The sequence below is a fragment of the Podarcis bocagei genome (genome assembly GCF_964188305.1).
Source record: "Podarcis bocagei genome assembly, chromosome: 10".
In the NCBI taxonomy this organism is placed as follows: domain Eukaryota; kingdom Metazoa; phylum Chordata; class Lepidosauria; order Squamata; family Lacertidae; genus Podarcis; species Podarcis bocagei.
Window position 1 is genome coordinate 5,125,126 of NC_138135.1, and position 18,825 is coordinate 5,143,950.

The 18,825-nt window shown below is 48.2% G+C and overlaps 2 protein-coding genes across 3 annotated transcripts in view; both read right to left on the reverse strand.

Moving 5' to 3' along the window:
- LOC308595720 (uncharacterized protein) overlaps nt 1-18,825 on the reverse strand; it is a 144,852-nt gene extending 126,027 nt beyond the window's left edge. The window contains exons 1-2 of one of the 2 annotated variants that reach the window (XM_081210371.1): nt 18,790-18,825; nt 16,400-17,437 (exon numbers count right to left, since the gene is read on the reverse strand). In XM_081210371.1, the coding sequence (XP_081066497.1) occupies nt 16,400-17,311 (912 nt within the window). In that variant the 5' untranslated portion in view covers nt 17,312-17,437; nt 18,790-18,825. Of the gene's footprint in view, nt 1-16,399; nt 17,752-18,789 lie in introns of those variants that run through there. The other variant, XM_081210370.1, reaches the window with a different exon arrangement.
- On the reverse strand, nt 1,148-4,464 carry LOC308595602 (uncharacterized protein). Its single transcript, XM_081210043.1, has 2 exons — nt 2,018-4,464; nt 1,148-1,987 (listed from the first exon to the last, which is right to left on the reverse strand). The coding sequence occupies exon 1, from the start codon at nt 4,419-4,421 to the stop codon at nt 2,412-2,414; it is 2,010 nt and encodes a 669-aa protein (XP_081066169.1). The 5' UTR covers nt 4,422-4,464; the 3' UTR covers nt 1,148-1,987; nt 2,018-2,411.

Sequence of the window (18,825 nt, forward strand, 5' to 3'; positions counted from 1 at the left end):
CCCTGAACATTCCCACAAGATGTTCCCATCTTAGTGTCAGATTAGAACTCTTACTGGGAGAAGTCAGTCTTTATTTGTGAATGGCTGTTACTTTGTTTGAAGAAGGCTTTACACTTTCGGGACTATAATGTATGCATTTTCTTAATAACAATCACAGAAACATAACAGAGAACCCGCCTCCTTTTCCATAGACAGTACATCAATGGGAATTCTAGTCAGGCTTTCGAGGTGGCTCTGGCAAGTGAGCCCAGCTGCATGTGACAAGGGTGGGGAGGAATTCCTTCCTGTCAATCAGTTTTGAGTATAGGGGTGAGTGACCCTATTCCTCTGGCAGGAGTGATAGTGGGGCTTCCTTGCCCGCTTCCATTCAGCTCTGCCATCCCCAAATGGCAAATCTCCTTCAGCCCTTGTTGGAGCGGACAGGCTGGAAGCTGAAGGGCTTCCCTTGGAGTAGGCTTTGCTTCGCTGTGTGTTGACCTCAATCTCTGTATTTTTAATGTTCTGTTGGGTACCTGCAGCTCCTCATTCTCCCTCTTGCAATAAGGCTTGGGGGACTAGCTCCCAATAAATTACAGTATTTTAAGTTTTCTTCAGTATGCGCAGGGGGCAGGGATGAAGTTCTGGTGAAGAAGCAGTGTTTGGAGATCATGCGGTGGTGGGGGTGAGAGAGTTTGGTGCAAAACCCAGTCACACACAGATGCACCCATCTTGCATGCTTGAGTAGAGCAACTCCAGGGCATGAGCCAAGTATCAGCAGGGTAGGGGCCACATGCAGAGCAATTCCCACGCTGAGGACAAAAACACACATAGGGGCAGCAGGACTTCTTCAGTAATAGTTTACTTAGCTTTCAAAGCATACAGTTCTCACTGGGTCCCCAGAGAGGCACAAAACTTAGCTCCTGAGAGCAAATCCAGTTTCAGCAGTAAAAAAATACAGCACACAGGATATCTAAGTCAGGCACACACACCAGCAGAAGGGAGCAAGGGAGGAAAGAGGCTGGAAAGACACAGGGCAATGGATGTGTGTTTCGATTCCTGTCATCTGGGAGAGAAGTCAGCAGCGTAGCATCTGCAGGGACTTCACGAAGCAAGGCTTTCTGCCGGCTGCTTCCAGGCACATCCCAAAATTCGCAGTGTATTGACATATCAATGGTTTTTCAAAGGTTATCGGGTTATGGTCTAGAAACCAGCACTGGATAAGATATCAATATATCGCCCAGCCCTAATCCTCACCCACCACCAGCAATCCATATTCACCCTCTCCCCTTCTCTATCAAAAGGTAAGGTAAAGGTAAAGGGACCCCTGACCATTAGGTCCAGTCGTAACCAACTCTGGGGTTGCGGCGCTCATCTCGCTTTGCTGGCCAAGGGAGCCGGCGTACAGCTTCTGGGTCATGTGGCCAGCATGACTAAGCCCCTTCTGGCGAACCAGAACAGCACACGGAAACACCGTTTACCTTCCCACCTGAGTGGTACCTATTTATCTACTTGCACTTTGACATGCTTTCGAACTGCTAGGTGGGCAGGAGCAAGGACCGAGTAATGGGAGCTCACCCTGTCACGGGGATTCAAACCACGGGCCTATGGTTTAACCCACAGCGCCACCCGCATCCCTGTCAAAAGGTACTTTATATCTAAAATTATTCTCACTATTGTGAGACATTACCTTCATTTAAAGAAATACAACACACAGGTACACGTACCAGCAGAAGGGAGCAAGGGAGGCAAGAGGCTGGAATGACACAGGGCAATGTGTTTTGTCAGGGAATGGTCTGAAGCCGAATATTGGGGAATCCATTCTCAAGGAGATCAGCTTTCCTCAGAAGAAGAGATGGAGGGGAGAAACGGCCCCCCTCCTTTCCAGTGGTCTCAGAAGCAGGGAGAGACACAGACAGAGAGCAGATTAGACAGGAGTTACCCAGTTCGAGATAATGGCAACACTCAGCTGGGCCCTGAAGCCGGAAGCCGGATCTCCTCTGATTCATTGCTGTGAAGAAGAGGGGACTCTGAGAGGAACATGTCCCGCACTCCATACATCTAAATGGGTTCTCCCATCTGAGACTCCCTTGATGTTTCTTAAACACTCCATTATAACTAAAGCACTTTCTGTAATCCTTCCATTTAAACTGCTTCTCCGCTTTGAGTTTGTTGATGGTTTGTCGGGTTTCAACTCTTAAAGTTCTTCCTGTCCATGAGTCTGTTGATCATAGAATCATAGACTCACAGAGCTGGAATAGACCACAAGGGCCATCGAGTCCAACCCCCTGCCAAGCAGGAAAATGTAGGACCTCCCCTAGGACTGAACCTTTATTTCCTTTCCTGAAATTTATATGGTTTGTCTCTTGGGTGCGTTTGTTGGCGTAAATTAAAGGGTTCCACTCTGACTGAAGCTGCTTCCACACGCCATAGATTTAAATGGTTTCTCCCATGTGTGTCTGCTGATGTTTTCTAAGATTTCCACTTTGACTGAAGCTCTTCCCACACTCCAGGCATTCAAATGGTTGCTCCCCTGTGTGAGTCCGTTGATGTCTTCTAAGGCTTCCATTATGAAGAAAGCTCTTTCCACACTCCATACATTTAAATGGTTTCTCCCCTGTGTGAGTCCGTAGATGAATACTGAGGTGTCCACTCTGACTGAAGCTCTTTCCACACTCCATACATTTAAATGGTTTCTCCCCTGTGTGAGTCCGTTGATGTGTTCTAAGGGATGCATTGAAATTAAAGCTCTTTCCACACTCCATGCATTCATATGGTTTTTCACCTGTATGAGTCCGCTGGTGTAATTTAAGGCTTCCATTCTGACGAAAGCTCTTTCCGCACTCCATACATTTATATTGTTTCTCCCCTGTGTGAGTCCGTTGATGTGTTCTAAGGGATGAATTGGAATTAAAGCTCTTTCCACACTCCATGCATTCATATGGTTTTTCACCTGTATGAGTCCGCTGGTGTAATTTAAGGTTTCCATTCTTACTGAAGCTCTTTCCACACTCCATACATTTATATGGTTTCTCCCCTGTGTGAGTCTGTTGATGTATATTGAGGTGTCCACTCTGACTGAAGATCTTTCCACACTCCAGGCATTCAAATGGTTTCTCCGCTGTGTGAGTCCGTTGATGATTTCTAAAGCTTCCATTATGATGAAAGCTCTTACCACACTCCATACATTTAAATGGTTTCTCACCTGTGTGAGTCCGTAGATGAATACTGAGGAGTCCACTCTGACTGAAGCTCTTTCCGCACTCCATGCATTTAAATGGTTTCTCCCCTGTGTGAGTCCGTTGATGTGTTCTAAGGCTTCCATTCTCACTGAAGCACTTTCCACACTCCATGCATTCATATGGTTTTTCACCTGTATGAGTCCGCTGGTGTAATTTAAGGTATCCACTCTGACTGAAGCTCTTTTCGCACTCCATACATTTATATCGTTTCTCCCCTGTGTGAGTCCGTTGATGTCTTCTAAGGGATGAATTGGAATTAAAGCTCTTTCCACACTCCATGCATTCATATGGTTTTTCACCTGTATGAGTCCGCTGGTGTAATTTAAGGTGTTCACTCTGACTGAAGCTCTTTCTGCACTCTATGCATTTAAAAGGTTTTTCACCCGTGTGAGTCCGTTGATGTCTTCTAAGGACACCATTCTTACTGAAGCTCTTTCCGCACTCCATACATTTAAATGGTTTTTCCGCTGTGTGAGTCCATTGATGTGCTCTAAGCCTTCCATTATCAGTAAAGCTCTTTCCGCACTGCATACATTTATATGGTTTTTCCCCTGTGTGAGTCCGTTGATGTGTTTTAAGCCTTCCATTTTTACTAAAGCTCTTTCCGCACTCCATACATTTATATGGTTTCTCCCCTGTGTGAGTCCATTGATGACATCTAAGGTCTCCATTCTGACTGAAGCTCTTTCCGCACTCCATACATTTATATGGTTTCTCCCCTGTGTGAGTTTCAAGATGAATATTTAAGTGTCCACTCTGACTGAAGCTCTTTCCGCACTCCATACATTTATATGGTTTCTCCCCTGTGTGAGTCCGTTTGTGCTGTTTAAGCTCTCCACTCTGACGGAAGCTCTTTCCGCACTCCATACATTTATATGGTTTCTCCCCTGTGTGAGTTTGAAGATGAATATTTAAGTGTCCACTCTGACTGAAGCTCTTTCCGCACTCCATACATTTATATGGTTTCTCCCCTGTGTGAGTCCGTTTGTGCTGTTTAAGGTGTCCACTCTGACAGAAGCTCTTTCCGCACGCCATACATTTATATGGTTTCTCCCCTGAGTGAGTCCGTTGATGTATTCTAAGTTTTCCATTTTCACTAAAGCTCTTTCCGCACTCCATACATTTAAAAGGTTTTTCACCCGTGTGAGTCCGTTGATGTGTTCTAAGGCTTCCATTGAAACTGAAGCTCTTTCCGCACTCCATACATTTAAATGGTTTTTCCTGTTGGAGGTCGTTGATGTGAGCTATGTATGCTCATTCAGTGAAGCATATCCCACATTTGACACATTTTAATTTCTCTTCCTAATTAAACTGAAGGTGCCCGATCCCCTGAAGTTGTGACTGTCTTCTCCTTCACCTTCTTCAGAGTGGGAGGAAAGGAAATCCTGTGTGGGTTTCAAGGAAGAGAACAAAGGAAAAGAGAGCACATCAGATGCCATTAGCACCACCTCATATTTCAACATATCCTACATTTCCCCGCATCCTACCCTTGTTCCAAATTTTTAGGAAATGAAAATGCAATGTCATCAAATGATAGTAATGCATCAGCAACCTTTCATAATCCTCAATCAGCAGCATGATAAAGCAGCATGATATTGGAATGCAGACTTTTCAAACCAATTGTTTCCTCACCAGGAAAGTCAGCTGCTCTCTTTCCATGAAAAGGCCCCCTCTTTCTCTGGTCCATCGTTCCTTTGGACATTTCCCATCCTCTGCAACATAATCGTCCATCCACCTCTGTCTCTTAATGAATCACCTGCACAGTCCCATTGGCCTCAGGAGGTCCATATGGACTATTATGTTTGACCTAGGTCTATGCCTTTTCCAGGGACTGTGGTCTGGGTTAGTCAGAGAACTAGTGACAAGTCTTGGTGCTTCGGGTCAGCTGAATGGGTGCTCAGGGAAGCTCCTGTTCTTGGAGATGGACCTCCGTCTAGATGCCTTGCATTGCATGGAAAGAGAAGGAGAAGCAGAAGGAAAGCAGCTGACGCATGGGAATCCCAGACGGAGAAACCCACCCCCATTGCTCCTTATAATAATGAGGTGCAGCCTGATCTTTTCCTGTCTCCTGAATCAGGACTATCCTAAAATGACACTTACAAATCTGATTACTAAAGGCAAATAGATAACTGTACTTAATGGAAACTTCATCCTTCAATATGTAGTATTGATTCATTAACAGCCTGAAGTTATGTTGTTTCTTGAAAAATAAATTTATTCCTGATCTGTCTTAAATATCATAATTATAGGATGGCTTGGGGTGTTAGGGGCGCGGTAGTACCTTTGGTGGGCGACATGTAGTCCACCTTGTGGGGTAATTTTTCCACCATTGGTCCCCACCCTGCACTCAGCTCTCACCTGTGGCTTTCAGAAGCTGTCAGAATGCAACAGAGGCAGCGATCCAAGCAACGGCTTCAACGGGCTGGCTAAACCAGGTGAGGATATCTGCTGGGTCTCAAATTCTTGGTGGGTTGGGGAATTCTGCTGCAGGTGAAGGCAGACCCCGGTGGATGGAGAGGAGGAGAACAACAGTGAATCCCACAGTCAAAAAGGCAGATTCCGCCCATGCTGCAGAGGAAAGTGAAGGGCTGATGTGATTGTCAACCGGGGAAGGAAGCACATCGAGAAGGAAAACTCTGATCCTAAACCTTCACTGCCTTGTGAGTTATCTTCAGGAGAAGAGAAGGCTATGGGGGGAAACCTACACAAATCCAGAATGGACTCTCTAAGACGGTTGGATGGTGTCCTGCACACCTCCTTCCAGCATCTCCGATGGCCCCTTGAAAGCTAATGAAAGTCTTGGGCCTGGAGCTTTTGGAGGGGCAGGACCAGGAAAGCTGTTGCCACCATTATCCTTCCAATTCGGATTCAGGCCTCATCATGGGACGGAAACTGCCCTGGTTGCGCTGCTTGATGATCTCCGATGGGCTAGAGACCAAGGGGGAAAAAGCTCTTTCCTGGTTCTGCTGGATCTCTCAGCGGCTTTGGAGACCTTTGGTCATGGTGTCCTACTGGACCCTCTAGGGGAGCTAGGGGCACAACTGTGCAGTGGTTCCCCTCCTTCCTCCTGGGCAATGTCCAGAAAGTGGTGTTGGGGGATGAGTGTTCAGACCTCTGGGCTCTCACTTGTGGGGTTCCTGAGGGCTCCATCCTCTCCCCCATGCTTTTTAATATCTATATGAAGACGCTGGGAGAGATCATCAGGGGGTTTGGGTTGGGTGTTCCCTGGTGTCAGGGAACTGCCATCGGAGGAACAGGTGGGGAGAGGGCTCACGGAGGCTGGGAGGGAATCAGCAGCGAAAACAGGGACCAGCAGGGGGAGAGATGGGTCTCTGGAGGAAGGTCTCATGAATGCGGAGAGAGACGCAGCAGCTAAAGCAGGAACTAGCAGGGAAGAGGGATGGCTCAGGGACACGTCCAGCGAGAACAGCGGGGAGGTGTCAGAAGCTCCCATAGGGAGACCCATTCCTCGCCGGAAGCTGTCACGTCGTGAGTCCAGAAGACGTGTTTCCGTTAAGGAGCTTCTATGCTGGAAGCGCTTCCGAAAGCAACCACTGTCGGAATCTGCAAGTGACTAGGGGAGACATGTCTGAGGAGCTCTGTCACACACAGAGGTTTGTGGAGTTGCACAAACTCTGAGGGATCACGATTTTACGCACAAGCAGCTAATCATCCCATCACAGCATTCCGACAGTCTCTGTAAGCTGCCTGTGCAGGAGAAGGCATCATGAGCGACCCAGCCGGAACCGGAGGGGCAGGAGTTGGAGCGGGTCCAAGCTTGGAAGAAAGGTACCGAGCGTTGGAAATCCAACTGGCGCTGCAGACGGCGAGGCTTGAGGAGAGAAGGGCTCAGGATGCAGACAAGAAGGGGAGAGCCACCCAGTTCAACAGAAAGGTACCAGGATTGGTGCAGAAGTTTGGGGGGGACCCCAAGGACTACCATGCCTTTAGGACAGAGATGCAATATGCCCTCAATGTGCAGTTTGATGAATTCCCTGATGAGGAATCGCGAGTGGCTTTCGTGATTGGGCATCTTGAGAGGGGGGCGAGGGACTGGGTTCGACCCCTGATGGCAATGCACAATGACGTCCTAAAGGACACCATGAAGTTCTTTCGTGCAATGGATCTCATGTTTTCCAGCGATATTGAGGAGGGAGTGGTGCGCAGACAGCTAATGGCTTGCAAGCAGGGAAGCCGATCTGTCCGTGAGTACTGGACTGAGTTCACCATGCTGGTTCACAGATTGGGGTGGGATTTATCGGCGGCACCCATTCAAATGCTTTTTGAAGAAGGCCTTGCTTCGGCTGTGAAAGACGAACTTTCCCGGGGTCCTAGGGCGGATTCCATGGATCAGCTGACTAAATCTGCGCTGACCATAGGAGCGCGCCAGGAGGCGAGAGCTTTGGAGAGGTGGGAAGGGAAGGGGGAACGCTGGAAGGAGTTCCGCATTCCTGACATTCCAGAGACAACTTTCCCGCCGGCAGAGCCGATGGAAATCGGAACAGCGCGCGCGCGCGCAGTTTCAAAACCCAGTGAGGGGGGAAAGAAGGAGGGAAAAGGCGCCCGGAAATGCTATCTCTGCCAACAGCCAGGTCACTTTACCAGAGTCTGCCCCCAGAGGAAGGAATGGCAAGGGATGGTGGGAGCTGTTGAAGGAAGAGAGGAGGGAAAACCGGAGCAGGTAAAAGCCAACGCCTGGTTGCCACAGTCGGGGCACAGCAGCCAGGCTGAAGAGCAGTGAAAGTGCCCATGCCAGAAGCTCCTCAACCTGCTCTAGTGATTGAAGTGTCGCTAGAGCTGCAAAATGGACACCCCCTAAAGATAAAGGCGCTGTTGGACTCAGGCAGCTCCTGCAATTTTATGAGCAAAGAGTTTGCTGCTGAACACCAGATACAGACGATCCCTTTAAGCAACCCCCTGCAGGTGACCACGATCGATGGCAGGGAGTTGTTGGGAGGAGAAGTCAGCTTGCAGACCGTCCCAATGATAATGAGGGTGGCAAGGCACACAGAACTGATAGCGTTTAATGTGGCCACCTTGGGAGGAGCTCCTATTATTTTGGGGATGAGGTGGCTAGCGCTACATGATCCGCTGGTGGGCTGGCATCAGAGAGTGGTTTCCTTTGGTTCAGCACATTGCTTAGAGCACTGCAAAGGGGGAAAGGGTTACCATTCAAAGGGGGTTGTAAGAAGTTAAGACCCAAAAGACTGGGCCCATTTGAAGTCACGCAACAGGTCAACCCAGTGGCTTTCAGACTCCGGTTACCGAACCACATGAAGCTGCATCCAGTTTTCCACAGGTCGTTGCTGTCACCGTATAAAGAGGACAGAGAAGGGAGGGTCACTCGGGGACCAGCAATGGAGGAGAAGGAACACAGCTACCATGTAGCGGAGATTCTCGACTCCAGGTGGAAGGGAGATCAAGTAGAGTATTTGGTAACGTGGGAAGGGGAACCGGAGTCGGAAAACACCTGGGTCATGGCAGAGGATGTCAATGACGAGGTTTTAATAGAAACGTTTCATCAGAGGTTCCCACGTAAACCTCAGCCAGTGGCGAGGTTCCGGAGGGAATACTTTGCCACCACCGACGAAGAAGAAGAGTTGGAGGGGTTCACTGATTCCGAGGAGGAGGAGGATTCAGCGAGCCGGAACGGAGACCGATGGAGGGAAATGTTCGAGACGTCTGAAGATGAAGAGGATTCTTTTCGGGGTTTTACCTCCTCACCGCCCAGAGGAGAGGGAATGGGCGGGGGTGAAGGGGGTCCTGGAGGGGAGGTGGATGTCAGGGAACTGCCATCGGAGGAACAGGTGGGGAGAGGGCTCACGGAGGCTGGGAGGGAATCAGCAGCGAAAGCAGGGACCAGCAGGGGGAGAGATGGGTCTCTGGAGGAAGGTCTCATGAATGCGGAGAGAGACGGAGCAGCTAAAGCAGGAACTAGCAGGGAAGAGGGAGGGCTCAGGGACACGTCCAGCGAGAACAGCGGGGAGGTGTCAGAAGCTCCCATAGGGAGACCCATTCCTCGCCGGAAGCTGTCACGTCGTGAGTCCAGAAGACGTATTTCCGTTAAGGAGCTTCTATGCTGGAAGCGCTTCCGAAAGCAACCACTGTCGGAATCTGCAAGTGACTAGGGCAGACATGTCTGAGGAGCTCTGTCACACACAGAGGTTTGTGGAGTTGCACAAACTCTGAGGGATCACGATTTTACGCACAAGCAGCTAATCATCCCATCACACCTGGTATGTCGAAGATACCAAGCTCTGCCTCTCTTTTAAATTGGAACCAGTGAAGGTACTGTATGAGTGTCTGGAGGCAGTTGAAGGATGGATGGTGGCTAACAGATTGAGGTTGAATCTTGACAAGACAGAAATACTGTCCCAGGGGGAAAGGGGGCAGGCAGGTGTGGGAGACGCCCTAGACCTGATGTAGGTAACTGTGCCCCAAAAGGACCAGGTGCACAACCTGGGGGTCATTTTGGACTCACAGCTGTCCATGGAGGCGCAGGTCAATTCTGCGTCCAGGGCAGTTGTCTGCCAGCTCCATCTGGTACGCTGGCTGAGACCCTCCATGCCTGGAGACTGTCTCCCCAGAGTGGTGCATATTCTTTTGATCTCCCGCTTGGACTACTGCCATGCGCTACATGGGGCCATCTTTGAAGGTGACTCGTAAACTGCAACTAATCCAGAATGTGGCAGCTAGACAACAGAATGGGAGCAGCCACTGAGACAACATAACACCAGTCTGAAAGGATCTTCACTGACTCCCAGTACATTTCTGAGCACAATTCACAGTGTTGGTGCTGACCTTTAAATTGCTGTGGTTGCATTTTTCAGGCACAGAATCCTGTTATGCCTTCCGTCACAAATTTATTTGCTGAAGGAATTTTTTGCTGTCTCTGAGCTTTATTTCCTACTCTGCTAATTGTATGTTGGACTTGCTCTGGAGATCATTGTGGAGCAGCAAGATCATTGACCTAAAGCCCTACAGCCTCACTCTCTGTAGACCTGAAGGAGTGTCTCCACCCCCATCGCTCATTCTGTACACTGAGGTCCTCCTTCGAGGGTCTTCTGCTGGTTCACCCCCCCACCCCCCATTGAGAAGCGAAGTTACAGAGAAGCAGGCAGAGGGCAAGGAAATGGGCAACTATCTGACATTTAGAAGACAGCTGAAGGCAGCCCTGTATCAGGAGGTTTTTAATGTCTGATGTTTTACTGTCTTTTATATGTACTGTAATTTGCCCAGAGTGGCTGGTGAAACCCAGCCAGTTAGGCAAGGTAGAAATACTACAATCATTCGTATTATATTGTTATTCTTTTGTAGTTATTTTGGATTTTGTACTGCAATATCAGCTGACAAAATGTCATGGGTGGAGAAAATCACAGGGCTGCCATAAACTGTAATCCCACCCACTACTTCTCATTCACATACAGTCTGTAAATTAGGGGAGGTCACATACCTCACCTGTGCTAATACTGGCAGTTTTTGGCCTGTATAGGCACACCTTGTATGTAGAGCCTCCAGACAAAGGCACTGTCTATCAAGAAAATGGGTCCTTTGACTGGGAAGAATCTCAGCTTGTCAGTCACTCTGACATTCCCTACAAAGAATAAGAGGAACAGAAATGCTTTTGAGGTGCAACTTCTATATCAGCCCTGAGAGCCATTCCATGGACTCTGCACCCCTGTTTCTGATGACAGGTGTACATTATCCTCATCCTCAATGAACCATGCAGTGGAAAAGACAATAAAGATGGAAGCCTGAGAGAGAGGAAAAGGTTTCTGGCTGCTGGGGGGGGGGGGATTGCGGAAACCAAGAGCCGCTTCTGAGAAGGCCTCTCCCCTCCCTTCTTCCTCTCCGGATTTGAAGCTCAGCGACTGGGCAGGGCAGGGGTTTATGGGGGCGTGAAGAGGATGCAGCTTGCAAGAAGGAAGCCACAGGGGGGTCTCTATCCAGGCGTCCCTCGAGCCCGTTAACCCTTTCATGACCTGCCTTTCTCCGTGCAGATACCACAGGGACCCAGGGATCCCTGCGTGGGGGAAACGGGGCAAAGGAGCCCTCGTGGGGACCCCCTCGGTGGGCGCCCCATGTCCGCCGCTGCCAAGGCGCAGCACGGATGCAGGGATCTAGGCCATGCCGACGGGACGCATGAAAGGTGCTTTGGGGAGCTGGCGCGGCGTCCCTACCTGGGTCCTTTTCTGTCCTCCCCCCCTCCCCCCGCGACCACTTTACCTCTTTCTCCTCGCTCCAGATTCTCCTTTCCTTTCCTGCAACATCCACGGGGGGGGGGCGCTTTGTCGCCTGCTGCCCCTCCTCCCCTTTCCGAAAGCGCGCGCCCCTAGAGCTACGGCGCAGAGCAGCAATCCGGAGTGGAAGCTCCACTTCCGGGAGAAGCAGGCAGGTTGGGAACAGAGTTCTATTCCCGGAACAGAGGTCGGATGGCGAGGAGGAGGGGCAACATATTGGGGAGGGGATTCCGGGTTGTGGGGGCGGGGTGAGGGAAGGATGTGCCGGGAGGGGAGGGGAGGAACAGGGGGGAGGGAGAGGAAGGTTTCCCTCCTCCCCTCTTCCATCTGTGGATCAGGAGAGCGGGGAGGGGCTGATCCCGCAATCCAATTACAAAGTGGGTCGTCCCCCCCAATGTTTACATTGCGAAATCCTTCCCTCGCCCACCCCACGCCACCAGCCGTGCGTCCGTGCTTTAGGAATTGGTGCTCTTCAAACCAGGAATGGGGGGGGGCGGTTAAACGACACCCCAAGTCCCTACCACAGCCTCGGACTAAGGCCAGGACAATGACCATTTGCACAGGCACCTTCCATGCACAGCAGCAAAGAGGCTCAGAAAAGCATATTGAATCCTGATGCATTCAAAGGAGAAGCGCAGGAAAGCCTTGCAGTTGGGGGGGGGGGGTCCGAATACTATTATGGTTCTTTGGGGAAGAGGGTAGTTAAAACGTGTGGGAAAATAGGGTTACCAACGGGCAGGGTGACATGCTCATTTTTCTAAATGCCAAAGTCTCCTACTTTGTTCCAGAAATTTTTCTATTGGATTCAGACATGTGGTGTGTGTGTGTTATTAGAACATTTATTTTGTATATATTAGACCTTAAAATTCTTACAACAATTGCATATGGTTGCACAAACTTTTAACACCTCTCCCCATTTAACACAATACATTTTTCAACAGGGTCATCGATACATCGCAGCAGGAGGCCCCATAAGCTAAAGTGGTGCTTCAGGTTAAGAACAGTTTCAGGTTAAGTACAGACCTCCAGAACAAATTAAGTACTTAACCCGAAGTACATTCCGAGTATGTTTCCGAGCACAATTCAAAGTGTTGGTGCTGACCTTGAAAGTCCTAAACGGCCTCGGTCCTGCATACCTGAAGGAGCATCTCCACCCCCATCATTCACCCGGACACTGAGATCCAGCTCCGAGGGCCTTCTGGCGGTTCCCTCATTGTGAGAAGTGAGGCTACAGGGAACCAGGCAGAGGGCCTTCTCGGTAGTGGCGCCTGCCCTGTGGAACATCCTCCCATCAGATGTCAAGGAGATAAACAACTACCTGACATTCAGAAGACATCTTAAGGCATCCCTGTTCAGGGAAGTTTTTAATATGTAACGCTGTACTGTTTTTAACACTTGATTGGGAGCCGCCCAGAGTGGCTGGGGAGACTCAGCCAGATGTGCGGGGTATAAATAAATTATTATTATTATTATTATTATTATTATTATTATTATTATTATTATTATTATTATTATTATTATTGCACTGTACGGCATTAAACATTAAAACACTTTGCTAAACTTCTCCAGAAATGTGCCCCAAGAAGAAATGTGCTTCCCCAGTCAGAGGCAGCTGTCCTTCTCTGGTGCTCAAGTGCGGCCGGTGGGCTTCCCAGAAGAGGCCCCTACTTGGCCCCTGGGAGGACAGGGGCCCCGTGGGCCTGATCCTGCAGGGCTCACCTGACGTTCTAATGCAGGTGAATCCTCCTTTGTACTTCAGGTAGAACAGGGTTTCCCAAATTTGGGTCTCCAGCTATTTTTGGACTACAGATCCCACCATCCCAAGCTAGCAAGACTAGGGATGAAGGGAATTGTTGGCAGGCCCTGCAGGTGGCTCTGGAAAGTGAGCCCAGCTGCATGTGACCGGGGGGGGGGATTCCTTCCTAGATTCCAGAAGTGGCCATCACCTTTGAGTATAGGGTCAGTGCCCCTATTCCTCCAGCAGGAGCGATTGTGGGGCTTCCTTGCCCGCTTCCATTCAGCTCTCCGCCATTCCCAAATGGCAATTCTTCTTTAGCCATTGTGGGAGCTGACAGGCTGGAAGCTGAAGTGGCTTCCCTTTGAGTAGGCTTTGCTTCGCTTTCTGCTGACCTCAGCCTCTTGGATTGTGGCCAGCTTTCCTCTTCCATTTCCCTGAATGCTGAGCAGTGTTGGATGTGTGGGGAAGTGAAATTCACTCCATAACTTTTCTGCAGGGTTCCCTCCGCAGCACAGAAGGATGGGGGGAGGGAGGAACACATAGTAATAAATGAGCACTCCTGTGAATGGAGAGAATCAGAAAGTGGAGTCCCCTACAGATCAGTATCGGGACCCATGGCTTTTCAACTTGTTCATAAATGATCTAGAGTTAGGAGTGAGCAGGGAGGGGGCAAGGTTTGCTGATGGCAGTAAATTGTCCAGGAGTGTTCAAACAAAGACAGAATACAAGGAGCTCCAAAAAGAGCTCCCCAAACGGGGATTGGGCTGAAAATACAGTTCATTGTCAACAAGATTAAAGTGATGCATGTTGGGGGGCAGGGAAACACCCTCTTAATATCGTGTGCAGGATCATGGGGTCTGAACCATTCTGCTCCCTTTTCTCCCTCTTTCTGATCATTGCCATCCCACCACCAGTCCCCAGGATCTGAGTCTTCTTCACGAAAGAGCACTAAAATCAGTATGATAGTAATATACACTGTGGTCCTCTGGCAGGAAGACTCCCTAGCAGCATGATTGACTGATAACTTCAGGGAATATGGAAAAGTACTATCTTCTCCAAACCCCAGAATAAGCAGGAGCTCTGGGGTTCCTCCAGGGGGTTCATGAGTGAAGATGGGCCCCCCAGGAGACTTCCCTGGTTCCTGTAGCCCCTCCTTCCCCATCCTACAAATAGGCTTGGGGGGAAATCTCCCATTCGATTTCAGTATTTCAATTTTTTTTCAGTATGCGCAGTGGACAGGGATGAAGTTCTGTTGAAGAAGAAGTGTTTGAAGATCATGCAGTGGTGGGGGTGACAGAGTTTGGTGCAAAAACCATCTTGCATGCTTGAGTAGAGCAGCTCCAGGGCATGAGCTAAGTAGCAGCAGGGTAGGGGCCACGTGTAGAGCAAGTCCCACACTTAGGTCAAAAACACACACAGAGGCAGCAGGACTTCTTCAGTAATAGTTTACTGAGCTTTCAAAGCCTACAGTTCTCACTGGGTCCCCAGTGAGGCACAAACCTTAGCTCCTGAGAACAAATCCAGTTTCAGCAGTAAAAAAATACAGCACACAGGATATCTAAGTCAGGCAGACACACCGGCAGAAGGGAGCAAGGGAGGAAAGAGGAGGAGCTTCACGAAGCAAAGCTTTCTGCTGGCTTCTTCCAGGCAAACATGAAACACAAAAACACACTGTGATCTATGGTGTATTGCCGTATCAGTTGCTTTTTGGTTTTTTTTTGTTCCCCCCCAAAAATAATAATATTCATCTTATAACACAAATAAAGAACACAAACAGAAAAACGAACAATAGAAACAAATTCTTGTCATATCCTTATTTTCCTATACATTGTGAAGTGGGCTTCCCCACTTATCTGATTTTCATTTTACTTGTTTACTTGTTTTTTAAAGGTTCTCGTGATGCGTCAGGGAGTGGTCTGAAGCGGAGTATGGGGGAATCCATTCTCAGGCAGATCAGCTTTCCTGGGAGCTGGAGGGGGGGAATTGACCTCCTCTTTTCCAGTGGTCTCAGAAGCAGGGAGAGACACCGATACAGAGCAGATTAGACAGGAGTTACCTAGCTAAGAGAAAAGGACAAGAGAAACAGACTCAGCTGGACCTGAAGCAGGAATACGGATTTCTTCTGAGTTCCTTACTGTGAAGAAGAGTGGACTCTGAGGGGAACTTGTCCCCCACTCCATACATCTAAATGCGTTCTCCCTTGTGAGAGTCCCTAGATGTTTCTTAAACATTCCATTATAATTAAATCACTTTCTGTAATCTTTCCATTTAAAGTGCTTCTCCTCATTTCTGCTGATGGTTTGTAGGGGTTCAACTCTTAAAGTTCATCCTGTGCATGAGTCTGTTGATTTAGAACTGGACCTATACAGTGGTGCCCCGCAAGATGAATGCCTCGCAAGACGAAAAACTCGCTAGACGAAAGAGTTTTCCGTTTTTGAGGTGCTTCGCAAAACGAATTTCCCTATGGGCTTGCTTCACAAGACGAAAATGTCTTGCAAGTTCTAAGCCACTAATAGTGCTAATCCGCTAACCGCCGTGCTTCGCAAGACGAAAAAACCCCAAGACGAAGAGAGTCACGGAACGGATTAATTTCGTCTTGCGAGGCACCACTGTACCTCTCACTAACTTCCTTACATTCATATGGTTTGTCTCTTGTGTGAGTTTGTTAATGTAAATCAAGAGAGCCAGTGTGGTGTAGTGGTTAAGAGCGGTAGTCACGTAATCTGGGAAACTGGGTTCGTGTCTCCACTCCTCCACATGCAGCTGCTGGGTGACCTTGGGCCAGTCACACTTCTGTGAAGTCTCTCAGCCCCACTCACCTCACAGAGTGTTTGTTGTGGGGGAGGAAGGGAAAGGAGAATGTTAGCCGCTTTGAGACTCCTGAAGGGGAGTGAAAGGCGGGATATCAAATCCAAACTCCTCTTCTTCTTCTTCTTCCACTCTGACTGAAGCTCCTTCCAGAGGCCAAACATTTAAATGGCTTCTCCAAAGTGGGTCTGCTGATGTTTTCTAAAACTTCCACTGTGCCTGAAGTTCTTTCCACACTCAATGCATTTAAATGGTTTCTCCCCTGTGTGAGTCCGTTGATGTGTTCTAAGGGCTCCATTATCACGAAAGTTATTTCCGCACTCCATACATTTACATGGTTTCTCCCCTGTGTGAATCCGCTGGTGTCTTCTAAGGGTTTCATTGAAACTAAAGCACTTTCCACATTCCATACATTCATATGGTTTTTCGCCCGTGTGAGTACGCTGGTGTAATTTAAGGTTTGTATTCTTACTAAAGCTCTTTCCACACTCCATGCATTTATATGGTTTCTCCCCTGTGTGAGTTCGCTGGTGTATATTGAGGTGTCCACTCTGACTGAAGCTCTTTCCACATTCCATACATTTATATGGTTTCTCCCCTGCGTGAATCCGCTGGTGTAATTTAAGGTCTCCATTCTGACTGAAGAACTTTCCGCACTCCAGGCATTCAAATGGTTTCTCCCCTGTGTGAATCCGTTGATGTATTCTAAGGCTTCCATTTTGACTAAAGTTATTTCCACACTCCATACATTTATATGGTTTCTCCCCTGTGTGAATCCGTTGATGTATTCTAAGACTTCCATTATTACTAAAGCTGTTTCCACACTCCATACATTTATATGGTTTCTGCCCTGTATGAGTCCGTTGATGTGTTCTAAGGTTTCCATTATTAGTAAAGCTCTTTCCACACTCCATACATTTATATGGTTTCTCCCCTGTGTGAGTTCGCTGGTGTATATTAAGGTGTCCACTATGACTGAAGCATTTTCCACACTCCATACATTTAAATGGTTTCTCCCCTGTGTGAGTCCTCTGATGTGTTCTAAGTGTATTTCTCCGACTGAAGCTCTTTCCACAATCCAGACATTTAAAAGGTATTTTCCCTGTGTGAAATTGTTGATGTAAACTTAAGTGTCCATGTTGACTGAAGTTCTTCCCGCACTCCCTGCATTGGAATCCTTTCTTGCCCATGTGAGTCTGCTGATGTGTTCTACGTTTTCCACTATCTGTGAAACTTTTCCCACACTCCATACCTTTAAATGGTTTCTCCCCTTCTTGAGATCGCTGATGTGAACTATGTGTGCTCATTCAGTGAAGCATATTCCACATTTCACACATTTTAATGTCTATACATAATGAAACAAAAGTGCCCCATCCCTCAGAATTCTGACTGCCTTCTCCATCTCCTTCTTCAGAGTGGGAGGAAAGGAAATCCTGTTTGGGTTTCAAGGAAGAGAAGAAAGGGGAAGAGAACACATCAAGCGCCATTAGCACCTTCTCTTATTTCAGCATCTCCTACATTCCCCTGCCTCCTACCCATGTTCCCAGTTTTTAGGAAATGAAGATGCAATGTCACCAAATGATAGTAATGCATCAGCAACCTTTCATAATCCTCAGTCATCGTTAATAAAGCAGCATTATCTTGGAATACAGCCTTTTCAAATTGTTTCCTCAAAGGAAAGCCAGCTGATCTCTTTCCATGAAAAGGCCCTCTCTTTCCATGGTTCATCATTCCTTTGGACATTCCCCATCCTCTGCATCATAATCCTCCATCCACCTCTAGGTCTCCATGAATTACCTGCACAGTCCCATTGGTGTCAGGAGGTCCATATGAACCATTTTGTGAGACTCAGGTCTTCGTCTTTTCCAGGGACTGTGGTCTGGGTCAGTCAGAGAACTAGTGACAAGGCTTGGTGCTTGGGGTCAGCTGAATGGGTGCTCAGGGAAGCTCCTGTTCTTGGAACTGGACCTCAGTCTACATGCTTCTCATTCCATGGAGAGAGCAGAAGCAGCAGCAGAAGGAAAGCAGCTGGCAAATGGGAATCCCGGACGGAACCCCCCCCCCCATTGCTCCTTATAATAATGATCTGCTTGCCTGATCTCGAGCCCCTCTTCTGACACAGGACTATCCTAATCTGGCACTGAAAAAGCTGGATATTAAAGGCAAATGGATAACTGTACTTAGTGGAAATTTCATCTTTGAATATGTAGTACTGATTCATTAACAACCTGAAATAGTGTTATTTCTTGAGATATTAATTTATTCCTGATCTGTCTTAAATATTATAATTATAGGATGTCTTGGGTGTTGAATTGTTTCTTTAAATGTAAAGGTTCATCATTGTTCCACCCGATGTGTATGTCTTTAAGGGGCCAGAGAAAGGGCCAGAGCAAGATAATGAGACCCAGCTTTACAGCTGTGAAACATAGCAGGTGCTGCTGAGTTGTATTTGATTAAGGTGTGTCGGCATTTGGGTGTAGTATATAAGGAGCAGCACCTAGCTCTCCCATTACCCTGGGGGATGGGTTGGTGGTTGGGTCTGGTTTGTTGTTGATGTATGTAGTGTAAATGGAGTTTTTGCTTTTGTGATTAAAACCTTGTTTGTTATTTTTGAGTCCCTTTTTAATGCATGGTCTCCCCAGCAAGCTCTCTGCAGCGCTACCATACTGCAAATAGCCAACATTGGGGTGTTAGGGGAGCGGTAGTACTTTTGTTGGAGGAAATGTAGTCTACCTTCTGGAGTACTTTTTCCACCATTGGTCCCCACCCTCCACTCAGCTCTCACCTGTGGCTTCCAGAAGGTATCAGCATGCAAAATGGG

What these genes read in the sequence shown, in the direction of transcription:
- LOC308595602 (XM_081210043.1), bottom strand. Translation starts at nt 4,421, where the DNA reads ATGGAGTGCGGAAAGAGCTTCAGTTTCAATGGAAGCCTTAGAACACAT.